Here is a 26,176-nt window from a genome sequence, read left to right as displayed (position 1 = left end):
ACTACTCTAGGAACCTCCCGTATGTGGACACACACAGTACTTGTGTTTCTGTGACTGGCTCACTACAATCAGCATGACGTCCTCCAGGATCATCCATGCTGTAGCCTGTGGAAGATGTCCTTCCTTTTTAGACTGAATTATATAGTTCACTGTATTTACACCACAGTTTGCTATCATTTATCTCTGGACTTTGGTTTTCACTGAGAAACACAACAGGCACGGAGCCCCTAACAGGTGTGGAGGATTGGGAAATTAGTGCTGACTGGATCTCTAACGTGTACGGACGACAGCACACTGTTACCCTGGAGGAGACAGAGCAGGGAGAAGAGAAAAGGAAGATGAGGAAGTCCACCACCTCTACCGAATGGCAGCACACTGTCCACGACATCATCCTAAAGGACAGACATTGTTCCAGAGGTCAGACTGCCCAAGGAAGTCCTCTTCAAGGCTCCCCTGTCACCAAGACCCTGACTGGTATCCTGGTGACAGAGGTACATATGTGTGAATATGTCTGTTAGGGGACCCCCCATAATCACCTCCAGGAAGTCTGACCCACTGTACAAGAGATTATTTATCTCCATATGGCAGCAGTTTTCAACCTCTTCCATCTCATGGCACACAGAATTAATTCCTAAAATTTTGTGGCACACCAGAAGCTATATTACATGTTTGCTGATGTGACAAAAAACACAGGTATAATTTTGATTGATTTACAAAAATAAGAACAATAGTGATTACCTACCCTTTTTGCTCCAAAGTGACCTTCTAAAAAACAGAGGCCTATTCTTGTACATAAAGATTACTGATACAAAAAATTAACTATTCTGACACATTCTCTTTATGTAACATGACCAATAAGATGCAACTCTATTATATGCCTGATATATTTATGGTTCAAGATAGGGAGTTTACACCAAATGGCTAATGTTGTGTTAGCTGTTGTTGTTTATATATTTGACAATCTAAGGCAAAAGAGGTGAAGTATTACATATTTTGAAATTCATGCATCACATCATTTAAAAATCTTTGCTATTTAGCATTAACAAAAGTTAATTCCTGATTGAAAAAATGGCTTAGTAAAATCATGAACTATAATCGTGATCCTGATACTAATGATATCAATTTTAATATTAATATTGAAAATAATAATAAAAAGATTAGGGTAGAGAACACCCTATGTGCTTGATAAGATCAGTCTAATGGGCTTTATGGGGATAAGGGGGGTAGAGCCTTAACATCTACACATGAATTATGTTACAAAAGTCAGAAATGAACAAGAGAAGAAGAAAAAACCCAGAGAAGGATTCAGGGAAACTTGGGAAATTGTGGGAAAACCCCATCAGGTCAGGCTCATGGGCCAGAGGGAGCAGGAACCTACCTGCAGTAGAGAAACACACCACATTCTAGGAGTTTGGCCCCATGATGTGAGGCAGGACTCTGTCTACACCTGGAGAGGATCCGTCTAGACGAGGATGGACAACTGAACACCGTCACTCACTGAGACCCTGCTGTCACCTCTGTCCTGCATCTTTTCCTCTCAGCCCTTGGAACGCCTGACTTCACAGTTCACATCTTCAGTGTCCCTTCAGATATTTACAGAGGGTCACATGGGCCTTGGCAGTAAGAGATGTCACCTTTAGTCTCCCACACCAGATAGAACACAGCCTTTAGAATAATTCCTGGAGTCCTGGAAGACTTGGAGGCATTCATGATCCCACAACATGCCTAATGCTCAGAGCACTCAACTCCATCTGGGCCGGAACCTGGAATGTGACAGCAGTTAGTAGATCCCAGGGAATACAGGGCTCAGAAGCAGAAGGACTCAAGTCTGCTGAGGATGTAGGGAACATAACGACTGATGTCATCTCATGAGACGTTCTTGTTGACAAGAACATTAGCATCATACGCAGGAACGGTCTCATGGATGAAAGGGCAATAAAGTCAGGTTGATGTGTGTGTTAAGGAAACGTGCGGAAGAATACACTGCGCCTTCAACATGGACTAAATGAGATGATAGGGCAGCAACTGGAAATAAAGGAAACTCGGAGTGATTTAATTTTTATTCAGATTTCAGATTGGGTGATGCCATTACCGTGTTAAATGCTAATAAAATGGACTGGATTGAGAGGGAATCATTTAATCTAAAGCTTATATGTGTTGAATTATGTCATGTTGTAGACTGCAAATGGCAAAAAAGCCTTTGTAAATTTGAGGCTCAGCAAAGGCTAAGTTCTCCCCCTCCACCTCCATATTGACTGATGCTGAGTATTTGCACCCACTTCACTTGCTTGCTGAAGTTGCTGGAAGCAATTTACATGGCCTTCCTTTTACTTTTTGTTTGTTCAGATGTTGGTTGATTTCACTTATACATGGTGGGGGATCCCTGTTTATGCCTTGGGAGAGTTCCTGTTTTTGCCTCAGATGTGTAACTTTGTATCATAGACTTCCTTCATTTGCATATGGCTATATAATAATGCAAACTGTGGCTATGGGGCACTTGGATATTGCCATCAGCATTGAAGAGTCCTCCAGATCCCATTCTTTTTTCTTAATAAGTCTGTTTCTTAATTCCACACCATTCTCACTCAAAACCCAGAATTAGGAGCCGCACTGATCCGCGGCAAGTGGCACTGGAACAGAAGACTTGAGTACGAGGAAACTAAACTGCAGGCAGGTGACAGAACTCCCCAAGGGAAGTGTGCACAGTGAGTAAATAAAGTTTTTGGGGAAAGGGTAGTCGGGAATAAACAACTATGGGGCAGTTAGTGTAAAAAATAAGGGACTTATTTGTAAAAATGTTTCCATATAAGAACAAATTATTGTCTGAAGTGTATTGGGGTGAGCCGGAAACAGAGTGATGTGAATACGAGGATAACTTGGAGTCTGAGGATGACTCGGGGGATAAAAAATCCGTGGCTATGGCTGCCTTAGCTTCGGGGCCTCTGCTGCCCTCAGCTCCTTCCTATGTTCAAGCCTCTGCTCCTCCATACCCTTATCGGGCTGATCCAGGAGTCTATAGCTCAAAATCTAGGAAATCCCCTCTCCAACAATCTATAGACCAGGCTCAAAATATAGGGCAAACAATAAATAACTCTGCCTGTTTTTATGTTGTAGAAAGATAGGATTATATAGGGAGACTAGTGTGAGAACATGAACCTGTACCTTTTAGAACTCTGAAAGAGTTTAAACTTGCTTGTGTTCAGTATGCGCCTACTGCCCCTTTTTCACTTGGTTTATTAGATACTGTTAGTGCAAAGCCTCTTCCCCCAAATGACTGGAAGGTGATTGCTCATGCTTGTCTCTGGGGATGACTATTTGCTGTGGAAGTCAGACTTGCATGAAAAGGCCGTTGAGGTAGGGGAGAAATATCAGCATAGTTAACCTGAGCCACTGGTTACAGCGACTATAGAACTTGAGAATGGATAGGACGCTCAGGTATTAGGAAAGTTACAGCTACGGTCTAATTTTAATGTTCTAACTACAATATTCCAAATGATTATTATTTTTCTTTCTTATTCTTTGCCTGGAAATTGAGGCTGGGAACCTGTTTTGGATCTGACTATGGAAAATATCCCAGCAGCTGCCAAGAGCAGATTTTCTCAGGGAGATTTTGTTTAGTCCCATCCTTCAGTCCCTCTGTCAGAAAATGCCCTGACTAAAATCAGGCAGGCATCTTTCTAATCTGGTTGTGCTCTGAAATCCCGGATTTCTCTCTGGTTTGTCTGGTTCGTCTAATTCTTGTTTCTGTTTGGCCTTTGTTTAATGTTGTCTAAAATATGTCTGCTTTTAAGGCCCAAATTAAGTTCTTATTTTGGCATGCAAAAATTGGAAATGCTGGCTCTAATATTTAAAAAAAATAAAATGATTTTAGAACTTGTAAGGAGCACTTATTTAAATTCAAATAGAATAGAATGTAGATCTTTAAGACTTACTGATTCGGTTAGTGCATTGTGAGGTGTGTTCAGAGTTAGGAGCCAAATAGAAATTCCAGTATTAGGATTAATCAAAGTTATATGTTATACATGTGTTTTTTGTGTGTAAATTTTCTTGTTTATGTGTAAGGTTATACTCAGGCAAAACAAAGGAATTAAGCAAAATTAAGCAGGGCCCTAAAAAGTCATTTCAAGAATTTGTCTCAAGCTGCTTCAGGCAGTTAGAAGAATAGTATAAGAATGCTAATTCTGCTTCTCAGGCACATCCTGCAAAAGGGGCCCCAAGCAAATTGGTAATTTGGCTCCTCTGATTTTGGCTATTAGATTTAAAAAATAGGTCAGGAACGTCCTGAAATGGAACTAACAATACAAGGGCGTAAATTTAAAATACTTTTAGATACTGGAGCTGATATATCTGTTATTGCTAAGCTACACTGGCCTCCTTCCTGGCCCACTCATGCAGCAGCCACAGAATTACAAGGTATAGGGCAGAGTGAATCCCCTCAACAAAGCTCTAGTTTTTTACAATGGGAAGATAAAGAAGGTCATTCTGAACTTTTTATGTTGTATGTCCTTCCTGGATGGCCAGTTAATTCATGGTGTAGAGATGTTTTGAAAAATATGGGAGCATTGCTTGTCGGTCCTAATAGTTTAGTCAATACTCAATACTTAATCAGGAATTTTTGCTCACTAAGGGACTAGGAAAAGAACAGCAGGGAATTCTCACCCCCATAGAAGTGGCACCCAGTACCAGAGACCGTGGATTAGGATATCAAAATTTACCATATGGGCCTTGGTAGCTCCTGCTACCCCAATAATTAATGCACTTTGCAGACCCAATTACTTGAAAATCAGATGATCCTGTATGGGTAACCAATGGCCCCTTTCTCAGGAGAAACTTAAGGCAGCTGCTCGATTGGTACAAGAGCAGTTACAGCTTGGGCACATTGAATCATCTAATAACCCATAAAATACGCCTATATTTGTTATTAAAAAGAAATCAGGAGACTGGAGGCTATTACAAGATTTGAGAGCAATAAATAAGACGATGGAAATTAGGAGTCCTCTCCAGCTGGGATTCTCTTCTCCTACTTCGATTCCATGGAATTTTCACCTTATAACTATTGACTTGAAGGATTGCTTTTTTACTATTTCTTTAAGCCCTAATGATTGCAAGTGTTTTGCATTCAGTGTTCCTTCACTTAATTTCCAGGCTTCAATGAAACAATACCAGTGGAGAGTTCTGCCTCAAGGTATGGCTAACAGTTCTACCTTGTGCCAAAAATATGTTGCTCAAGCTATCTCTCCAGTATGAAGGCAGCACCCTAAGGCGTACATAATTCATTATATGGATGATATTCTTATTACTCATTGAGATAAAGACACTGTATTGACCATTTTGCCACAACTAGAATATTCTTTGAAAAAATTAGGACTTTATATAGCTCCTGAAAGAGTGCACTTATCTTTACCTTTCTCTTATTTAGGACAAATTATTGAGGGTCAACAAATTTGTCCACAGAAATTAGAAATCAGGACAGATCATTTGCAAACTTTAAACGATTTCCAGAAATTATTAGGAGATATTTATTGGCTTAGACCTTCCTTGAAATTAACTACCGGGAACTGAAGCCACTTTTTGATATTCTTAGAGGCTCAGCTGAACCAGTTTCTCCTTGGCTACTTACAGCTGTGGGACAGCAAGCTTTAAATCTTGTAGAAAAGGCCTTGTAACAAGCACAACTAAAATGCATAAATCCTGAAGAATCACTTGCCTTACTAATTTGTCCCTTGAGATACACTCCAACGGGACTATTGTAGCAATCTTCACGTCCTATTGAATGGATCCATTTGGCTGTTACTACTAAGAAAGTTTTATCTACATATTTTTATCTTGTCACCTCCTTGATTTTCAATGGGCGTAGACAACTCTTACAGCTTATAGGTTTTGAGCCTCATATTGTTGTTGTTTTTTCAAAGGATCAACAACAATGGCTCTGGGAAACTTCCACTAAATGGCAAATTGCTTTTTCAAATTTTACAGGCCAAATTGATTTTCACTACCCAGTTGATAAAATACTTCAATTTTCATTAATTACTACATTTGTATTTTCTAAAACAATTGTTAATAGCCCATTCCTGAAGCACCTACAGTCTTTACTGATGGGTCCAGCTCAGGAATAGCAGGCTTAATAATCAATGGAAAAGTTTATACCAAAACAGCTTTAAAATCAACTCAAAGAGTAGAATTACATGCTATTATCATGGCTTTTCAGCATTTTCCATGTTCCTCCTTAGTCTGTATACAGACAGCAACTATTTACTTATGGTTGTTTCCACTATAGAGACTACTGTCTTATGGACAACTACTGATGAGGAACTATTGCAGCAATTTCTCCTTCAAAGACTTGTACGTCAACATAGAGCTCCATGTTTTATAGGACATATTCAAGCTCACTCCATGCTCCCTGGAGCTTTAGCACAAGGGAATGCCCTTGTTGATCAAACTACCCAAAAGAAAATTTTTGGTGCAACCATGACAAATCAAACAACTCAGTCTCATACTATTTATTCATCAACAGAATGCTGCAGCACTGCATAAACAGTTTCAACTTTCTTGGGAAGCAGCATGGCAGATTGTTAAATCCTGTACAAGGTGTCCTATACTACAATCTGTCCCTTCATTTGGACTTAACCTTCAAGGACTCCTACCGGGACAACTTTGGCAAATGCATTTTACTCATATACCTTCATTTGGCAAATAGTCCTTTGTCCACGTTACAGTGGATACTTATTCGGGATTACAGTAGCCTCTGCTAGAACAGGAGAGGCTGCTTAGCATGTTATAACTCATTGTCTCTATGCATTTTCTATTATTGGACTTCCTAAACTGGTTAAAACTGACAATGCTCCTGCATATGTAGGAAAAGCTTTACTACATTTTGTCAAACCTTCAAATTACAGGGATTTTTTACAATCTTTAAAGTCAAGGTATTATTAAAGTGTACCCAGCAAATATTTAAGGTCAATTTAAAAAAATATATAAGGGGGAGTCATATCCTGGAACTCCTGCAAATCTACCTTATCTTTTAAAAATTTCTTTTGAATGCTGATGTATAGGAGATGTCTAACCTCTTTCAAACTTCTACCCTCTTATTTGATCCAACTAATAACACTTTTGTTTTTGTCCAAATAGCTCCAGATATACGGAAAATGTTTGTTTAAGTGGTTGGGGACCCTCAAACCCCTCAGTGAGATCTTCCGAGCATGTTTTTTGTTTGTTTGTTTTTACAGGGACAGAGAATCAGAGAGAGGGATAGATAGGAAAAGAGAGACAGGAATGTAGAGAGATGAGAAGCATACATCATCAGTTTTTTGTTGTGACACCTTAGTTCTTTGATTGCTTTCTCATATGTGCCTTGACCGCGGGCCTTCAGCAGACCGAATAAACCCTTGCTTGAGCCAGCAACCTTGGGTCCAAGCTGGCGAGCTTTTTACTCAAGCCAGATGAGCTCATGCCCAAGCTGGCAACCTTGGGGTCTCAAACCTGGGTCCTCTACATCCCAGTCCAATGCTTTATCTACTGTGCCACCGCCTGGTCAGGCTGAGCATGGTTTTTAAGGTCTACAATGACCAATAGGCAGACAGAGCCCAAAAGAGATCAGGTGAAAAACTCAGAAACATTGATACGTAAAGACACATGCAGCCCCATGTTCATTGCAGCATTGTTCACAGTGGCCAGGACATGGAAACAACCAAAAAGCCCGTCAATAGATGACTGGATAAAGAAGATGTGGCACATATACACTATGGAATACTACTCAGCCATAAGAAATGATGACATCGGATCATTTACAGCAAAATGGTGGGATCTTGATAACATTATACGAAGTGAAATAAGTAAATCAGAAAAAACCAGGAACTGCATTATTCCATGCGTAGGTGGGACATAAAAGTGAAACTAAGAGACATTGATAAGAGTGTGGTGGTTTCGGGGGGAGGGGGGAGAGGGAAAGGGAAAGGGGGAGGGGGAGGGGCACAAAGAAAACTAGATAGAAGGTGACAGAGGACAATCGGACTTTGGGTGATGGATATGCAACATAATTGAACGACAAGATAACCTGGACTTGTTATCTTTGAATATATGTATCCTGATTTATTGTCACCCCATTAAAAAAATAAAATTATTTAAAAAAAAAAAAGAGAGATCAGGTGAAATACCAGCTCTTGGTATATGCCCCTAAAGGCTCCAGCACCTTAAAGGGGCCTCATAGGACTCCATCTGGCCCCTGCTTCAATATTGGAAAGGAAGGTCATTAAGCCAAAGCCTGCCAGGCTTACATGCCTTTGCTGTGGGAAGAAGGGGTACTGGAAAGTAAGCTGCCCCTCGCTCCTCTAAAGGGATGGTTCAGTCTCTTCCAGCCCTGCTCCAGCCACATGTGACCTGACCTTGCCCAGCATGCTGGGACTTGCCACTGAAGGCTAAAGGTGCTTAAGGTTGCCAGCCTCATCTCACATAGACAAGCCTAGGGTATTTCTTCCAAGGAGCAGGTAAACTGATCTCATTTCTTATGGACACAAGGGCCACCAACAATGTCTTGCCTGAATATTCAGGTTTTTACTCGTTTCTCAAAGATCTCTGTTATGGGTGTTGATGTCCTATTTTCTGCTGCTTTAATATATAGTGTTTCCTTTATTCCTCCTGCCTTAATGCCCCATGCATATTTTAGGTTGTGACCTACTCCTAACTTAGAGCTCTTTATCCTTTTTGTCAACTTATGTTACGAATTTACCTTTGCCACCCAGCTTAGTGTATCCCAAGGTTCTCCTCACCGCCCCATGGCTGTAAAGCAGCCAGGGAAAGGCCCCCTGGGTTCATCTCTCCAGTTTTAAAGAGAACGAAGCTCCATCTTGACACATGCTGTAGATGGCTTTTCAAGTCTCCCTGCATCATGTCCAGCAGAAGCAGTGGTCGTTGGGACATGGACCCTAACCACAAAGTATAGAAATGTGACAGCAATTCCAGTGCTGTGCAGACATTCCTGGGCTGGACTCCTGCTCCTTGTGACAACTCTAAATGGACTGAACTGGAGTTGAGTTGCATTTGCAGGGAATGATGTGTCAGCGTGGACTTGGTGAACATGTTAAGGACATTCAAAACAGCAAAGACTCTTTTATAAATCCTGTTATATTGGCTAAGAATTTGCTTAAAGTCTTTAGTCAATGTAATGTATTAGAATATTTCTTTGGGTATCTGTTAGCATTGGCTATACTAATTTTGTGTTTGTTCTGTATTTTTTCAGTCTGCCTCCAAATTAGAATCTCGGAAACTGGGAAATCAGAGGAGTGCAAATCTCAGCACACAAATTAAAAAGAAAAGGGGGACATGTTGTAGACTGCAAATGGCAAAAAGCCTTTGTAAATTCGAGGCTTAGCAAAAGGCTGAGTTCTCTCCCCTCCACCTCCATATTGGCTGTGATGCTGAGTATTTGCACCCACTTCACTTGCTTCCTTAAGTTGCTAAAAGCAATTTACTTGCCCTTCCTCTTACTCTTTGTTTGTTTAGATGTTGGTTGATTTCACTTATGCATGGTGGGGGGATGTGTGTTTATGCCTTGGGAGAGTTCCTGTTTTAGCCTCAGATGTGTAACTTTGTATTAAGGACTTCCTTGATTTGCATATGGCTATATAATAAAGTGAACTGGGGCTATGGGGCACTCAGATATTGCCATCAGCATTGAAGAGTCCTACCAATCCCATCCTTTTTTTAAAAAAATTATTTTTATTCATTTTAGAGGAGATAGAGAGAGAGAAGGGAGGGGAGAGCAGGAAGCTTCAACTCTCATATGCGCCTTGATTGGGCAAGCCCAGGGTGTTGAACCGGCAACCTCAGCATTCCAGGTCAACGCTTTATCCACTGCGCCACCACAGGTCAGGCCCCATCCTCTTTTCTTAATAAGTCTGTTTACTTAATTCCACACTGTTCTTACTCAAAACCCAGAATTAGGAGCCACGCTGGTCTGGGGCAATGTCATAAACTTCCTGATATGGCAGGAGGACCTAGGAACCAAACTCAACTACCTACCTGAGAAAAAAGGCATCTCCTGTCTTGTGAGAGAGATGGCACAGGAAACACGGTGCATACATCCGTGAAATCCAGTGTGTGAATGCTTCAGCGTTCAAAATGACCTATTTCTATAATCCAGCTGGTGAAGTGACAGAGAGATGAGTCTATGGAATGAGTGCTAATGGCCAAGATCTGAAATGCTCTCAAATGAGCATGAAAGACGGGTTGACCTTGACCGGCCTGACCTAGAAGGATTGCCAGGGAGTTTGTGAAGTGTGTCCTCAGATACAATGGAATACTTACTGTGTCCCTGGGTTCTTGACTTCCTCTTGAGAAGCAGGAATTTTAAGCCAGAAGAACCTACCTTCACAACCATAAGAAGGTTTTTCAAATGTATAAATTCACTGTGAATGACATAGAAGTAAAATTATTGGCCTTATAGTTCTACATATTATTTTTATTTGCGCACTAACCAAAAAATAAAGTGCAAAATCATCTTCTCACTTTTTAGCTAGTTAATAAAGTTTTAACATGTGTTTTAAAATACTACATGGCCAGTGCCCTAACACTCGAATTCTCCATGACAGTAATATATTTTTTGTGTCACATCATTATTGGCATGTTTCATTATTTCAGATTTCTTCATCTTTCATTTTAGCTTGATGTCTGCATTTCCTATAGAAAATTCCAGCACTGTGTCCACAGAATCCCATTGTATCTGATGGCTGGCTCTGTTTCTAAGACGTGGAACGTTTCCTGTACACAGAGCACACTGAGGAAGACCTTGGGGTGAATACAGGAATGGAAGGCTCTTTCTAGCATCCCTCCACCTCCTTGCATCTTTGCACTCCAACCCCCTGCTTGCTGGAGGTTAATCTGGGAAATCCAATCAAATGGAGCAAGGTGTGACCCACAGACTGAAGCCCTCCTTATGTTAATCAGTGTCTATGCAGCCAGGGTGTGTCCTTAGAGTGTAAGCCTGAGTAGATTTTCTGTCTTCCAGGTTAAAAGGGCCTCAGACTTGGGACATAGGCATTTGCTCCTAGGAGAAGGAACTAAGGGGTTGGGGTCACTGAATGGAGAGGAACCAGCTGCTCTGTGGAACTGACCTCAGCGTCCATCTGCCTTCACCGTCTCCTGCAGGGTTGATTCCTACTGAGTTCCCCAGACACTAACATGTGAGGTGGCCTCATTCCTTTACAGTTAACGAAGTCACATCAAAGCTTCTCCTGATCTGTAAAGTTTATTGTGTCAGCATTTGTTCCACCCCTCTCCTTTCTGTAGTTTGAGTGTAAAGCCAGGAGCCACCATCATGGCCATTAACATGCAGGTTCGCATTAGATTCGGACAGTCAGTGATGAAACAATGGAGCCAAGAACTGGTTGGCCATCATCTTTAATCCTTGCTTCCATTCGGCGGGCAAGTAAAAACACATTGGACTGTAAAATCCACTCATTCAGTGCTCACAAAGCTACCGACTTATCCGAATATCCTAGAATCAAAGGTTTCTAGCTCACCAGACTTATTAACCTCTGTTCCTCATCTCCTTCCTTCTCCCTGCACAAACTGGCTTTTCTTTCAGCATTCTGCCATCTTGGCTGCTTCTCCTGGCCTCCACGTGGCCTTTCTCTGCTCTCTGCCCTGTAATGCTAATCTCAGGAACAGAGAGAGCAAGCTCTCGGTCTGCCCCCATTTTATAATGTAGATTCAAAACTTTTAATCCAATATACAAAATAGGGAAGTCTCTGATACAAAGTCACTTACCTGAGGTATGATAGGACTGCACCACCTCACATCAAAAAGGGTGGGAAAGGCTTAGTCCTAAAACCAAGCCCCAGGCTACAAGGATCCTGCCTGCTCACAGCCTGCCCCCAAAACACATTAATATTACCTGGGCGACAGGCTTCCACATGGGCAGCGCCATTTTTAACAAAGTAAGCATAATATATTTTATCTGCCCAACATTGAGTATTGCAGTTTTTTTTCCATTTTTGTCTTGAATCTATTAGCAATTTTAACTGCTTACTTTAAGATGGTAGGTCTGTGCTGTCCAACACCATAATGCCAGTTACATGGGACTACCAAATTTAAATTTATGAAGTAAAATAGCTGAACTCCAGATCTACTGTGCTCTGATCATTTGACATGGTCAGTGACCAGATTTCTCAATGCAGACAGAAAGCATTCTCTTCTTCCTGGAAAGTTCTATTGGTGCCTTGATCGATATCTGATCTTTTGATTTTTTAAAGATTTTAAATGCTTCATGTCCAACTTCTCTGAATTAATTTCCTTTTATATGTTTCATCAAGTGATATTCTTCATGTATGTCTCAAATGTCTTGAGATAGGTGCTTATATTTACTTTAATCAGTTAAAAATGAGCACACATTTAAGGCAAATACTTTCCTTTGGTTATTGCTTCATTTTGCCCTATTTGTGCTCATGCATAAAGTAACTGCATTTAAATGCTAAGCTTTAATAATGATGTAAAAATTTGTGGAAACATTATTTCAAAGACAGTTTTACCCATTAATATGCAGTAGACTGATGATATCTTCTATGGTGGTCATTATTGTCTGGTTTAATCTACTTTTTCATGAGTGTTGCATATCATTTTTTAATAGTAATATTTTCCTCCATCCTGGTGCACAAATCACTTGTATGAAGCATCCACTGCACACTTTAAAAGTGAGCTCCTACTTCAGGTCATGGTGCTTTCATACAGAAGGTTCTAGAATACTGGTGAACCTACTCTTGTTCCTACATTCTGGAATTGCTTTGGTTACACTGAGCATGGACAGTCACAAATATTGAGCTGTGGTGTGTAATCAAGGCTGAAATGATAAATTTTTCTTTTTGCAGTATTAGTCCGAGGTACATTTGTTTGGTTTTCTTGCACTCTGTGATATGTCCTAGCCTTCCTGTCTGAGAATCACTCAGTTGTAAGAGGCTTCTGTGTTATGGGCTGAATTGCGTGCCCTTTGAATTCATTTGCAGTAGTCCTTACCTCGAGTACTTAGCATGCAGCTTTATCTAAAGATAAGGTCATTAAAGGGTAACTTCAATAAAAGTATTTAAGGAGGCCCCTAATCCAATTTGACCTTCACCCAATTAAGAAGAGGAAATCAGAGGGCAGACATTTAGGGAGAAGATTATGTGAAGAAACAGGATAAGACGACCATCTACATGCTAAGGGAAGGTCTCAGAAGAATGCCACTCTGCCTGTACCTTGAGCTCAGACATCCCTGAAAGCCCCTTGGAGCGGGGACTGTGAGTCAGGACAGGAGTGAATATCTCAGCTGTGGGCTCAGTCCTGTGTGTAGAAGGGAGGAAGCGTGTCTTACATGAGACAGTGAAATGAAGATGGATTTTGATGCTTGAGAAGTGGAGTCCCCACACTGCAGGGTCCCATGTGGAATAGAACGTATATATAAGTAATTTTGTGAAAATTTAAGGGAAAAAAGACATTGTAATAACAGGGTGTTTCTTCTGAATATTTATGTTAGAGTGCTGTTCCCGGTAAAACTTAGCAGTTCGGTGTTTCCCTAGAAATTCCTAAAGGAATCTTAGCACAGGACACAAGAGAGCAAAAACAAAATGTCAGCTGCCCTTTTTCTAATTGTATAACTGTCACATTACTAAAATTTTTGGAACCTCTGTTTATGTCATTTGTTAACTGATAAACTATAATTAACATAGCTGGTGTGAAAATTAAATAAACAAATACAGTGGTACCTTGAGATACGAATTTAATTTGTTCTGTAACTGAGCTTGTAAGTCAGTCAAATCTGCCGATACTGCCGAACTGCCGATACTGGACCCGTGCGCCAACACACCAACTAGCGACAGCTTCCCGAATCGCGCCTCGCATCTCAGAATTTCGCACGAATCTCGAATAAACATATGGACCAAGTCGCAGCTCGTATCTTAAAAAATAAATTCGCTTCTTGGTCTGTTCATATCTCAGCGTACCACTATATATGTAAATTTGTAAGTACACAGTTATACTTAATGGAAATTTAACTTTTTTCCTGTGTCTCAGGTATAAATGAGTGAATTAATTACACTGGGGAAGAAAATTTTTGTTGCATCCACAAAAACACTTGTTCTTACCTAACTCAAATGTGCTGATCTCAAATCTGACATTAGTTTTTCTCTATAAGCTACAGGGTTTTTGCAATTGATATTTTATGTTTACATCTTGTTGTAAAATTATCAACATTTAAATTAACATAATGAAGTAGAATGTCTTCCTGGGCATCACCTTTTTGAAAATATAATAATTTATATAATGCAGCAAATACAGTAGTACACTAAAAGATATGATTACATCAGAATTTGTTTACAATTTCGAAATAGAACATATTAAAACACTTATTTTAATCATAAAATTTGCGCAAAACCTATTTAAATTCTATTCAGGCAAAAAATTGCGTTTGTAGCTCTTGTGTTTGTGTACTTGTTGAGGACAATCTCGTTTGATGCTCCAGCAGTAGTCTGCTCATCACTAACAGCTCCAAGATTTTTGGGAAACTTATAAAGGTGACTGTTCAGGAAGTGAATCTTAGCGCTCATGGTACATCCAGTGTCGCAGAGAGCCAACAGCATCCTTTGAACCAGAAGTTCATAGTCTTCTGCTTTTTTGTTGCCAAGGAAGCTCTTTGTAACTGCCACAAAAGACTGCCATGCTGCTTTCTCCTCCTTATTCATCTTCATGGAGAATTCTTTGTCACACATGAGGGTTCGAATCTGAGGTCCATTGAATATATCTTCTTTTATCTTCTCAAAAGACAAGGCAGGAAAAGCAGAAATAATATGTTGAAAGCATTCACTTTCTCTATTCAAAGCCTGAACAAACTGCTTTGTTAAGCCAAGTTTGATGTGAAGTGGGGGGAAACTGATTCTGTCTCGATTAACCACAGGTTCATTCACAATATGTTGTATCCCTACTTCCAGAGCTTCACGTTTTGGCCACTCCTTCTGTGTCCAGTGTTTCTCCTGAGCTCAGCTGTCCCACAAACACAGAAAGCAAGGATACTTTGTGAAACCTCTCCATTGTCCTAGCAAAAAATTTACCATTTTAAGATCCACACAAATGGTCCAGTTATGCTCCTCATACTTTAGTAAGTCGAGGACAATTTTTATGTCATTATAATCTACTAGTAGATGATTACAATTGGAACTGCTGCATAAACATTGTCACTGTGGAGGAGAGCACATTTCAGACTCTATTTAGAGCTGTCAAGAAATAGCTGCCATTCTATTGGACTGTAAGTGGTAACACCTAGCTGGCTGAGAAGACTACTGATATCATGACAGTAAACAGAGTGTTTGTCTTTGGAAAAAAGTCCACAAAAATTTGTTCACACTTCCTGCAATGGGATACTTTAGCTAACCAGTGAAGTACATTCTTTTCTTGAAGCCTGGAGGCTAATAACTCAGATGCGTTCTTTGATAGGCCCAAATCTCTTACTAAGTCATTCAATTTGGGTTGGCTAAACTGCTGAGGGGTTAATGACTGCTTGGCATCAGAAGAATTCACCCTTCAGATTCTACAACCATTTCTTCATGCATCTTATCAAAATACACTTGATCACCATGTTCACTTTCTTTGTCCTTAGAAGAAATAAAACCATTGAAAACTGTAACTGGAGTGTCTCAGAGTGTGAGATAGGTCCTATTGCTGAAGGAATATTAGGATATGTGATCATATGCCGTTTTTTCTTGTCGATGCCCTTTGTATGGATCAGACAGAAATAACAGTCACTGCTGTGGTCCTTAGGTTCACGCCAAACCATGGGAATACCAAAAGGCATTCCTTTAATTTTTGTTTTGTCCAGTCATGAAGCATTTCCTCACAATTATGACACATTATGAGGAGCTCAATTCTTGTATTGATCGCCAAAGGGAATGTGAAAATAGGCAATATCTGCATGTGTCATAAATGATGAAATATTGCGCCTTTGATGTTGAAGTGTGTAACAGCCACATATATAACAGAAGGCGTCAGGACTATTCTTACATTTATGCCTACTCGAAGAAGCCATGATTCAATCTTAAAACAAGAGGCTGTTTTTATCAGATAATAATTTTTTACATTTAAAAACAACTACAATTATGTAAAAGTGATGTTTGTAAAACATTAATTGCCTTGTGGTTATGTTCAATCCAAGAGTCGTTGCTCTTTAACTCCAATTTTAAAAAAACAATGCATGCCATTAACTGTAACAAAAATAAATTAAAATTGCATAAATACTAGAGCATGCTGGAGTGTCTCAGAGTGTGAGATAGGTCCTATTGCTGAAGGAATATTAGGATATGTGATCATATGCCAAAAAAACATTTCAGATTTGGAATCAGCGGTGCAGAAAAAGTTCTAAAACTTCATGCAACAGAAAATGATAAAAAATTATACTCCAGTGTTATTCTTTGTTCATGATGCATGTTGACTATTCCTTTACAAAATATACTTAATTATTATTGAGATGTTAGGGGAGAAATCATAGTTTATACATTTTTCACTCATAGAAGTCTATATACATATATTGGCATGTACATATTGTATATACACATGCATGTGTGTATATAAAATAAAAAATGGTTGTTGCAGCTAATGAAGGTAAATATAGACTGGATTGGACGATAATTGGTCAGCTCCCACCTGACAAATTACCAGATGGGCCAACTAGATTCCTCACACAACTCAGCCACTCTGCATTCTCTGGGCACCCTTGACCAGAGGACTGAGGCAGTTCATGACAGTACCTCTGTGACTCTTATATGTTCTTCCACTATCTTCTGATGCCGGAGAATTTAAGGTTTTCACTGGCAGGATGGGGGCCATTGATCCCTCCAAATGGACTAATTGTTGAGTTTTGATGGACTCCATCATAAAAAGGTTCTTAGTTGCTTGGTATCCAAAGGGGCTTGAGCAGGAAGAGAGTGAGGATCCAGAGGACTCCATGGAGGGTGGAAACACCTGCTGATGCAGAAGGCAAAGGAATAACACCTGGAAGTCCCACAGTGTTTCCCTGCAGGTGGAAACTAAGGCTACATGTGAGTCAGCATCTCTATGCTTTGGAATCTGGAAGGAAATGGAATATTTACAGATTCCATAGACTCATTAACAGAGAAAACTTAACATTTACCAGGTTGTTATTTTTAAGATATCTGTATTTTGACCTTTTTATAGCAACCACAGCTACAGCCCTATTACAACTGACCTTAAAGGGCAGAGACCTCTGCATGATGTTCTTAGAGTGCAACACTGGTTTTCCTTTGTTAAGCTGGGAGAGAGGAAACCACCCAGGTGAACACTGAGGCTTCCTCACTGGTGAGACGGGACACTGTGCACCAGACTGGAGTCTCATGGCTTCTTTTTCTGTCCTCAGATTTGCCTGCTTTGTGCTTAGACCATCTGTGAGTGAAAACCAAGAGAAACACTATTGGTAACTGAGATATCGGCCATGGAGACACTGGTGAGTAGGGAATGCCTCTTTCTACTGAAATGGCACTGTTACAGCCATTAATTGGACCAGTTTTTCCTATGGGCTTGGATGTCCTAAGTATAACCAGGGACTATTCAGGCATCTGAACTCCAATTAAGTTTGCCCAGAACTCTGAGGTATTTATCATGGGTCAGGAGCTCACCAATAACAAAGCGCCTTCCTAACATTACACCATTACAATTCTCATCAGAACCCAGAGCACAGATTGATCCTGGCATGCGCCCATCCCCCCTCATCTCCTCAGGGCTGGCACCTCCCTGTGCCCTTGCACACGGGCAAGACCTGCTCTGTTTAGCCTGGAATGTCCACGATGTTTTAGGAGTCAGTGACCTTCAAGGATATAGCTGTGGACTTCACCCAGGAAGAGTGGGCCCTGCTGGACACATCCCAGAGGAAGCTATACAGAGATGTGATGCTGGAGAGTGTCGATCACCTGGTCTCTGTGGGTGAGTCTGTGAACACGTGTATCTGTGTGTATGCGTGGACACTTGCATGGACACAGGGTGACAGGTACACAGAACAGCCGCCACTGTCCCACTCTGGTCACTGCCCTGATTCTCTCACCACCCTCATAACTGCTGTGAAGGAAGATGTTTCTTTACATTCTGTTTTCCTCACCACACTAGAATGTCATCTTGACACAACTGCATTCCATTTCACTGCTCCAGTGTTCTTTTTTCTTCCTCAGGAGCCTGTGCAGGACTTGATGATAGTGCAATTTTATGAGCATGGATCTTAAAATTCACTGTTTTCAAGGTTTTACAGCCATATGGTGACCAAGCATCTCCTGACCACTCTCCATTTTTCATAGTTCAGTCCTGATTTTTTTTAACTCACGGTGACTTTTGAACAGTTTCTGCTACCTAAAATATTTCATATGTTATCCCTAAAAGAAGATGCCAGGTTCTGAAACATTCGTATTAATCACGGTGCATTTGTACATTTCTATTTCCCTAATGCTGTTGGGACAATTTCTTCTTTTTTGATCATTCTAGGCACAAGAAATCCCCTTAGAAAACAAGAGATGATACTAACACAACAGATATGCAAGCAGGGAATATTTCCCATGATGCCAATGGTAAGTTTCACCAGTGTAACACTTAACCATGTGCACTTATATGAGCAAAACACCTGAATGTAACAATATAATTATACTGAAATTTAGCTCTTTCCAAGAAAACATTTCGGATAGTGTGAAATTAGTGAAGAAATTAACATAAGCCAAGATAATATCTTCAGATATAAAAAAGGTTATGTCGTAAAATTTTCTCATTATTAGTCATTGAAACATATTAAAGTCTTCCAAATGTATCTGATACTCTGTCGGTGGGATGCTACAAAAGGGACAATATTTGTGCCTGCAAGAGAGTAGCAAATGTGTGTACAACTAATTTTGGAAATATTTCCAGCACAGACTGAGTGTCTGGTAATCTAGGATTTCTTCGTAAAGAAACAAATGTGCAGATGTAGATGGGCCAACAATTAACACTTTTTCATTTCTTTCCACAAAGCAGAGATCTCACCCTCCAGAGGGTCTTATCGAATGCACTGAACTGAGTGATGAATCTACTCATCAATGTGCCCTGACACAATGTTTCTTAGCTCACTTGGGAAAGGAACCTGATGTCAACCAGCAGTGCAGAAGGTCACCTAGTGAAGAGTCCTCCCTCAGTACACACAATCAGACTCACACCAGAGACAAATCAAATGCATGTCATGTGTGTGGGAAAGTCTTTAGCAACTTCTTTAAACTTCGGCGACACAGGATGATTCACACTGGAGAGAAGCCATTTCAGTGCCATCTTTGTGGGAGCGCCTTCGTGCAAAGCTGCGACCTTAGAAACCACAATCGAATGCACACGAAAGAGAAGCCGTATAAGTGCCAGCAGTGTGGGAATGCCTTCAGTCAAAGTTCTTACCTTAGACGACATGAGAGGACTCACACGGGAGAAAAGCCATATGAATGTCACATATGTAAGAAAGCTTTCAATCAAAGATCATATCTTAAAAAACACCAGATGATCCACCCTGGGGAGAAACATTATGAATGCCACCAGTGTGGGAAAGCCTTCAGTCAGAGCTGTGGCCTTACCCAGCACAAGAGAATCCACTTGGGAGTGAAACCACACGTATGTCTCGTGTGTGGGAAGGCTTTCAATCAAGGTAGTATTCTTAGGCGGCATAACAGAACGCACACAAGAGAGAAACCATATGAATGCCGGCAGTGTGGTAACACCTTTACTCTACAATGTAACCTTAGACAGCACGAGAGGATCCACACTGGAGAGCGGCCATATTCCTGTCGGCTGTGCGGGAGAGACTTCACACATCGTTCTTCCCTTAGACAGCACGAGGGAACGCAACACTAGGAAGGAAATCATGGAAGCCTTCAGGGACATTCTGACCCTGAAGGACATGGCGCCACAGAGGACAAGACTGTAGAAGAAACATCAATCACAGCTTTAGCATTAGAAAGCACCAGGAGACACACACACTGAAGAAACACTCTGCAAGCAACGTGACAGATCTGTTTGTCGTCATACAACGCAGTCCAGAAAGCATTTTATATATGAGTGCAGCCATAGGGATGGTACTCAAATGCCAAAGCCTTCACTCCTGTTCTGCTGTCACACAGACTCACCGTAAGTGTTCTCATATAGATGGTGACAGCAGCAACTGCAGACCGGGAAGGCAGTTGAAAAATAGTTGCAGAGAAGATAACCTGTAATGCTTCATTTATAATATATTCGTAATATGAACAAACTTCATATACGGGAAACCCTAAGTCCGTGATCACCCTTAAAAAAACATTCTTCCCAGTACCAGGCTTCATATCCACCAGAATCTCAGAGAACTAACAGTAACACAGGGTCAGATGGAGACATGGCTGGAGGAAAACCTAGGACTTCTCACAAACCATCCCCCCCCTCTTGGGGCCATTCAGTGTAAAATCAGCAGAAACACTTTGCTCCTAAACAAGGCTGTGCTGTCTGTGAGGGCTCACACTGTACAAACACGCTCAGCGTCAGGAAGGCAAGTCCTTCAGGATCAAACTGCTTAGTAACCTGAAGAGTCCCACCCTGAGGAGACAGCCATCTAAGAATCAAAGCAGAGATGGTTTCAGTTTCATCTTCTATCAGAAAATACGAGTGTGCGCGTGATAAATTAGTAACTGAATCCTTTAACATACAACTCTGCAAAGAATGGAGACTTTCAGAAATTACCTAATTATAATTTTGTGACATACATTGTATGAAAGTAAAGTGACCAGGCAATATTAACGACAAATATTGCAAGAAATTAAATCTTGTAAATATAACAATACTAGCTGATATTTGAACAATAAAATCTATGCTGAAGCTGAGTGTGGAGCCCGGTGTCCCTGCGTGGTTCTGAGCACACATTCAGGCCTGTGCCCGGGGCCCGTGGGCAGAGACCCAGACTCCAGGTGCTCACAGCCCTTCCTCCACCAGCTCTTCCTACAGAGCCCACCTCCCTCATCCATTTCCCTCCAGCACACTGTCTCCCTGTCAGCCCTGATGGGGACCCAGCTGTGACCTTCATCACCAGGTGCTGGTTGTCTCTGAGTGCGTGCCCCTGCTTCTGCAAGGTCACGGGGCAGGATCAGAGACCTCCAGCCCATGTCTCTGCCTCTAGCAGCAACGCTGGAGAGAAACAGACAGCCCTGCCCACCTGGGCCACACAATGCTCCTTGATTTTTGTTTGAAAATCTCTAAATTGAGCTGTGGGAGAAAGCAGTGAATTCCAGGCCACCTTTGTATCTTAGCTAATTCCTGAGGTTACAGCCTCCAGTCTCCCCCGGTGCAAACATAGCTCCTCCTCCCACCACTGCCCAGGGGCTGCGGGAAAATAAGGATAAATCCCTAATCCCATCAGCCACCTCTTAAGCAGATTTATGTGTCTGTGTGGGTTTTTGTTTTGTTTTGCTTTTTAACAACTGTATTTGCTAAGTCAAGCAAAATGAAGGATCTCACAAGGGGGATTTTTCCATTGTGTCCTCAGAGATGCAAATACTACCCTTCAACCAAGACCCATATGGAACCAAACCCCCAAAGGAAACACTGTACAAGTAGTGGTGTGATCACATAGTAAATGATAAAGATGTGCTTCACTACAGTATCCGTGCGAAACTAACATATCTAATATGTAATCGTACACCCACACACGTCATCAGTACATAATATAAACTAGAAGATGATTACTGACAACACACAGCACAGCCGAAAGAAAGTTTCCATAAGAAATGCCTCGTTAGCGTGTACTGGAAAAACCCTGTAAGACACCCCTGATTGGAAAAAGCGACCTTAAATAACTGGTAGTCAACACACAGAATTGGGAAAACTCTCAGGAGACAACATTGTTGATGGCATTCAAAATTCCAACTTCTTCCATGTGAAGGCGTGTGGAGCCAAAGGAACGATTAATAATTAAAAGAATGAAACCAACAGGGTGATTGAGGTTTTGTAGAATGTGCAGGAGAAAGGGGGATTGTGTTTCAGGCTGGGTGCCTGACACTCCACCACGAGGCAGCACGGCTCTCCTGAGACTGGATGTACCGCCTAGGGAGGAGGCAGGTGGGATGGGTGCCACTCGGAGCAGATGCAGGAGAGGACACAGCAGGTGCTCTGGGGAAGGGTGGCTTGGCCCCGGCACCTGTGGGAACTCTCTGTGCACCCGACTGCCCCCAGAGCATGGACCCCAAGAGCAGGGCCCGGAATCCAGGGCCATTCACAGGCTCAGCATGGGGGCAAGTTCATGAACAATTAACAAATGCACAGGAGGAGGACACTGGGAGTTCAAGGACATGCACATCTCAAATCAGTACCCTCCTTTCTCCAGAGTGCTCACAGAAGGAAAACAGGAGACCCCACAATGGGCGTCAGCCAGCCGGGATGGTGATTGTGGACTTTCCTTGCAGGACCAGCAGGTCCCTGGACTAAATAAGTGCCCCAATGGAGTGATGCAAGTTTCCCTCTATGAAGTCTCTTAATCAAACCCCGACCCTGGCTGAGGGAAGAGGAAAGACATGAGGAATCGGGCGCCACCGCCCAGGAGGGGAGGCGGCATCCACCCACGGGAGAAGGATGCACACCAGGGTTGTAGAGCTCCATCTGTCCTCAGGGGGCGAATCCAGGTCAGCATGAGTCACCAGGCAAAGTGCAGAACAAGCCATTCCCAAAGAGACAGATCTGTGGGCTCCTTCCCGTGAATTCCCTAGAGCAGTCAGCTTCCCTGAGACAGGGGACAACGGTGGCAGACAGGGTCTGCAGTCAGTGGGGCCAGGAGGTCTGCATGACACAGGAGAATACTAGTGTGTCATAGAAACAGCTGCAGTGCTACAACATGACAAGCCCAAGAGAAGTCAACGGCGATGGCTGCACACAGTGCAGAGGGGTCAGGGCTGCAGAACGCGACCCTCAGCACATTACTACATGGCTCACCTCACATGCATCTGACCACTCAGAGGATAGAGATTCCTGACCATAAGGACACGAGTCCCTCTAAGATGAAAAGTCCTGAGAACTGTAAAGGACCAAGGACAGGGCATTCCTGTAAGACCACCTTCCATCCAAGGGTATTATGCTAATTGGATGCTCACCTCCCACATGTCACCTGATATTCAACCAACTTAAAGGTCAGAAGAACTGGAAATGTGCCCCAGTGACCCGTCCTCAGTTTCCCTGGAAGCTTCATCTCCTCGGGCAGAGAAGTTCCCTCACTGAGTGTTCTGAGGATCTGCTGAAGGACCGGACGATCACAGCTGGATCTCAGGTAGATTTCCTTAATTTAATTTATTTTTTTTATTTTTGGGGTATTTCCTTTCGCTTGGGTCTTCATATTGTTCATAGAGTAGGACATGAAAAACTAGGGAGTGATGGGGCTTTAGGCAGAGAAGTGAGGATTCCTTAAGTTTCATAGTAAATCTGAGCACAGAGAAAATTGACATCTTCCAAATGCTAAGTGTACCCTAAAAATAAATCCAAAGAAAATGGAGTCATCACTTCAATGGTGGGAGCCAGTGTGTGAGCCCTTATGGAGGCAGAGTGGGCCAGGTACAAGCACGTAAAGCCAGACTGACTGATTAGTTCAGAAGCAGTTCAAATATAATCATTCCAAATTAATTACATACTAGTTAATTTGGGGCACTGAGGATAGAAAGATAAAAAACAAAAAATAGCTCAGACCCTGATATGTGAAGCTCCTTGTCTAGGAGAGGAGAAAATCACTTTTTCTCACAGAATATGTATTTGGAAGTTTCCTCTTCTGTGTCCATGGGAGATTCATATTTTCCAGAAGGAACATACTTTAATTTTACACTTCTATATGGAGGCCCAGTATTCCTGCAGCACTGAGGATGGTGTCAGTCTCAGGAAATACTGTCTTGCTCTGTCCTGCTCGGATGGGTTGGGATGGACATAATCAAACTCTCCTAAGTGACTCATCCAAACTCACCAGGTGAGCACCAGTTGCTTAGTCTTAAAATTTTTCCCAGGGGACCGGTAATTATGAGAACCCGGTCAAAGGTCTAGAAATCACGTCCCCCAGGGAGAGACAGTGGTTTATCTGAATCATCCTGCTGTCCCATCTTCCCTATGTGGAAGAGAGGGTCAACGAGGAACTGTTTTCTATGTGTGATTTAAATGTTGCATTTATTTCTCTCTTTCTCTATTTCTCTCTCTTTTTCTTTCCTCAGGAATTTCCTAATTCCGTAGCTGAGAAAGACAGAACTCAGATTTCAAGGTGGAGTGGAGATGGCAGGTCCTTCCCCACAGCGTGGGTCCTGCAGACCCTTGACAGCCCAGCTAGGGAAGAAGCAACAGAGGGCCCCAGTGGCACACAAGGCTCCCCGCCCCAAGGAGGAGGATCCCAGGGTGAGTAGAATTGGCTGTGTCAGGACCCAGGGGGGCTGGCATGGATGACACTCAGCATTTGAACATGCCAAGTTCCACGTCCATAATTGAGCTGTTTTCTCCCATCCCAGGACCACCTGCCTCGGGACATGCTCACCAGGCTCCTGCGTCTCAGAACAACAACCTCATTTCATAGCTAGTGTGGTTTCCACCTTTCTTGTGTCCAAAAAATTTTTTTTGGTTCTATGTATTCACATTTTGTCCTCCACTCGCCTTTCCTGTGTTCTTCCCTAACTAACATGAGTCTCAGTATCCACCCTCACATCTTCAATATCCAGGAGCCCGGTGAGCCCGTGTTTAGGTCCCTCTCCATCACCCATACTCACATCCCTGAGTCTGTCCTCCAAGTCCCCATAGAACTCAGTCTGTGACGTGACCACTTGCTCCCCCTACAGGTGAAGTGCAAGAACTGCGGGGCCTTCGGGCACAAGACAAACAGTGTCAGGTGTCCCATGAAGCGTTGGGGCGGGGCTCTGGCCCCCCAGCCCCTGGGTTCCAAACAGATGAAGGAGAACCGCAAGCCATGGACCCACGGGACCTGCGGCTGTAATATCCCCTAACAGCGCTGCCAGGGAGACAGAGCAGAGGTCAAGGTGAGCATGTGGGAGAATCGGACCAAACTCCGGGGGGACCTTGGAGCCTATGTCTCCATTCCTGCACTGTCTACATCTCCATGTTCGGGCAAAGCCAGGTACATGGAGAGAGGGGGAAGCTGCCCCGTTCTCCAGGATCACACTCGGGTGGTCATACTTATCCTGGGGGGCTCTGGGGTGGAAGGGGGTGGGAGTAGGGGAGGCAGCACTGCGAATCTGCAATGGCAGGTATGGAGGCAACAGAGTCCAAATAAAATCCCTTCATGAAAACATGGAGGACTCCCAGGGGGAAACACGGATCTGAGTGGAGGGAAGTCCAGTCTGGCAAAGGCCCAGGCCTCACTCCCTGGATGACAGGGTCACAGGCAAAGTTTCTGGGCTGACAATAGACTTCTCTCCATTGGGAACGAGAAATGCAGGGACTCTCACTCACCTGTTGTGTCCTGCAGGGACGAGGAGCAGCAGAGACAGGCTCTGGTCCAGAGGTTTCCCAGGAGACCCCCCGGGAGGCCTCAGCACTCCTTCAAGGATCAGACAGAACCCTGTGACTATGTGAGGGTGAGTGTCCCCCTTCTCCAGTCTTTTTCCCCTTTGGGATCACTCTGACTTCCCACAACGATTTCCGTGTGAGGGGATGGTAACCTTCAGTGTGGACCGACATGGCCTCTACAGTGTAGTGTCCCTGTGTCATTGCTCTGGCTGTCTCTGATGTTGCTTTGCACTTACTTGTCTGCTCCCAGCAGGCTAGGGCCAGTGTTGTCCTGTCCTCACTCAGTGCTTCCAAAGGGCCATCATTTGGGGGACAACTGGCATCTTGCCGTCGGGGTCCTTACATTGAAATCACCCGCCCAGACTTGTAAGTCCTGAAACGGCCTTCCAAACACCATGATTGTGTCTATTTTTTGGAAGGGGTATGAAAGGGCGTGTCTTGCACACACGACATTAGCAGGAGACAATTGTAAGAAGTTTTCTGGGTTTTTTATATGATGTCAGAAAAGGTATCAAGGGGACTTTGTAACATCCTTATACTGACCAGCACTGAGGTCAAGGATCTCATCATTTTTCCATGAACTGCTAGGATATCTTTACTGTCTAAATCTTGTTTAAAGTTCTTAAGTTTGTTTTGCATTTTTAGATTTTATTTT

General features: G+C 42.5%; 1 protein-coding gene across 4 annotated transcripts in view; it reads left to right on the top strand.

Annotated features, from left to right (window-relative positions):
- The window catches only part of LOC136402597 (zinc finger protein 596-like), a 35,557-nt gene extending 9,974 nt beyond the window's left edge, over positions 1–25,583 (top strand). For 3 of the 4 annotated variants that reach the window (XM_066380098.1, XM_066380097.1, XM_066380096.1), the window contains 7 exons: positions 17,390–17,476; positions 17,826–17,952; positions 18,502–18,584; positions 19,018–23,299; positions 24,222–24,399; positions 24,834–25,031; positions 25,481–25,583. In XM_066380098.1, the coding sequence (XP_066236195.1) occupies positions 17,465–17,476; positions 17,826–17,952; positions 18,502–18,584; positions 19,018–19,875 (1,080 nt within the window). In that variant the 5' untranslated portion in view covers positions 17,390–17,464 and the 3' untranslated portion in view covers positions 19,876–23,299; positions 24,222–24,399; positions 24,834–25,031; positions 25,481–25,583. The remainder of the gene's footprint in view (positions 1–17,389; positions 17,477–17,825; positions 17,953–18,501; positions 18,585–19,017; positions 23,300–24,221; positions 24,400–24,833; positions 25,032–25,480) is intronic. The other variant, XM_066380099.1, reaches the window with a different exon arrangement.
- The last annotated feature ends 593 nt before the right edge of the window (positions 25,584–26,176 follow it).

Source organism: Saccopteryx leptura, chromosome 4 (genome assembly GCF_036850995.1).
Source record: "Saccopteryx leptura isolate mSacLep1 chromosome 4, mSacLep1_pri_phased_curated, whole genome shotgun sequence".
NCBI classification, from domain to species: Eukaryota; Metazoa; Chordata; class Mammalia; order Chiroptera; family Emballonuridae; genus Saccopteryx; species Saccopteryx leptura.
Note: the sequence above shows the minus strand (reverse complement) of the source record. Positions and strands in the feature narration are given on the sequence as shown.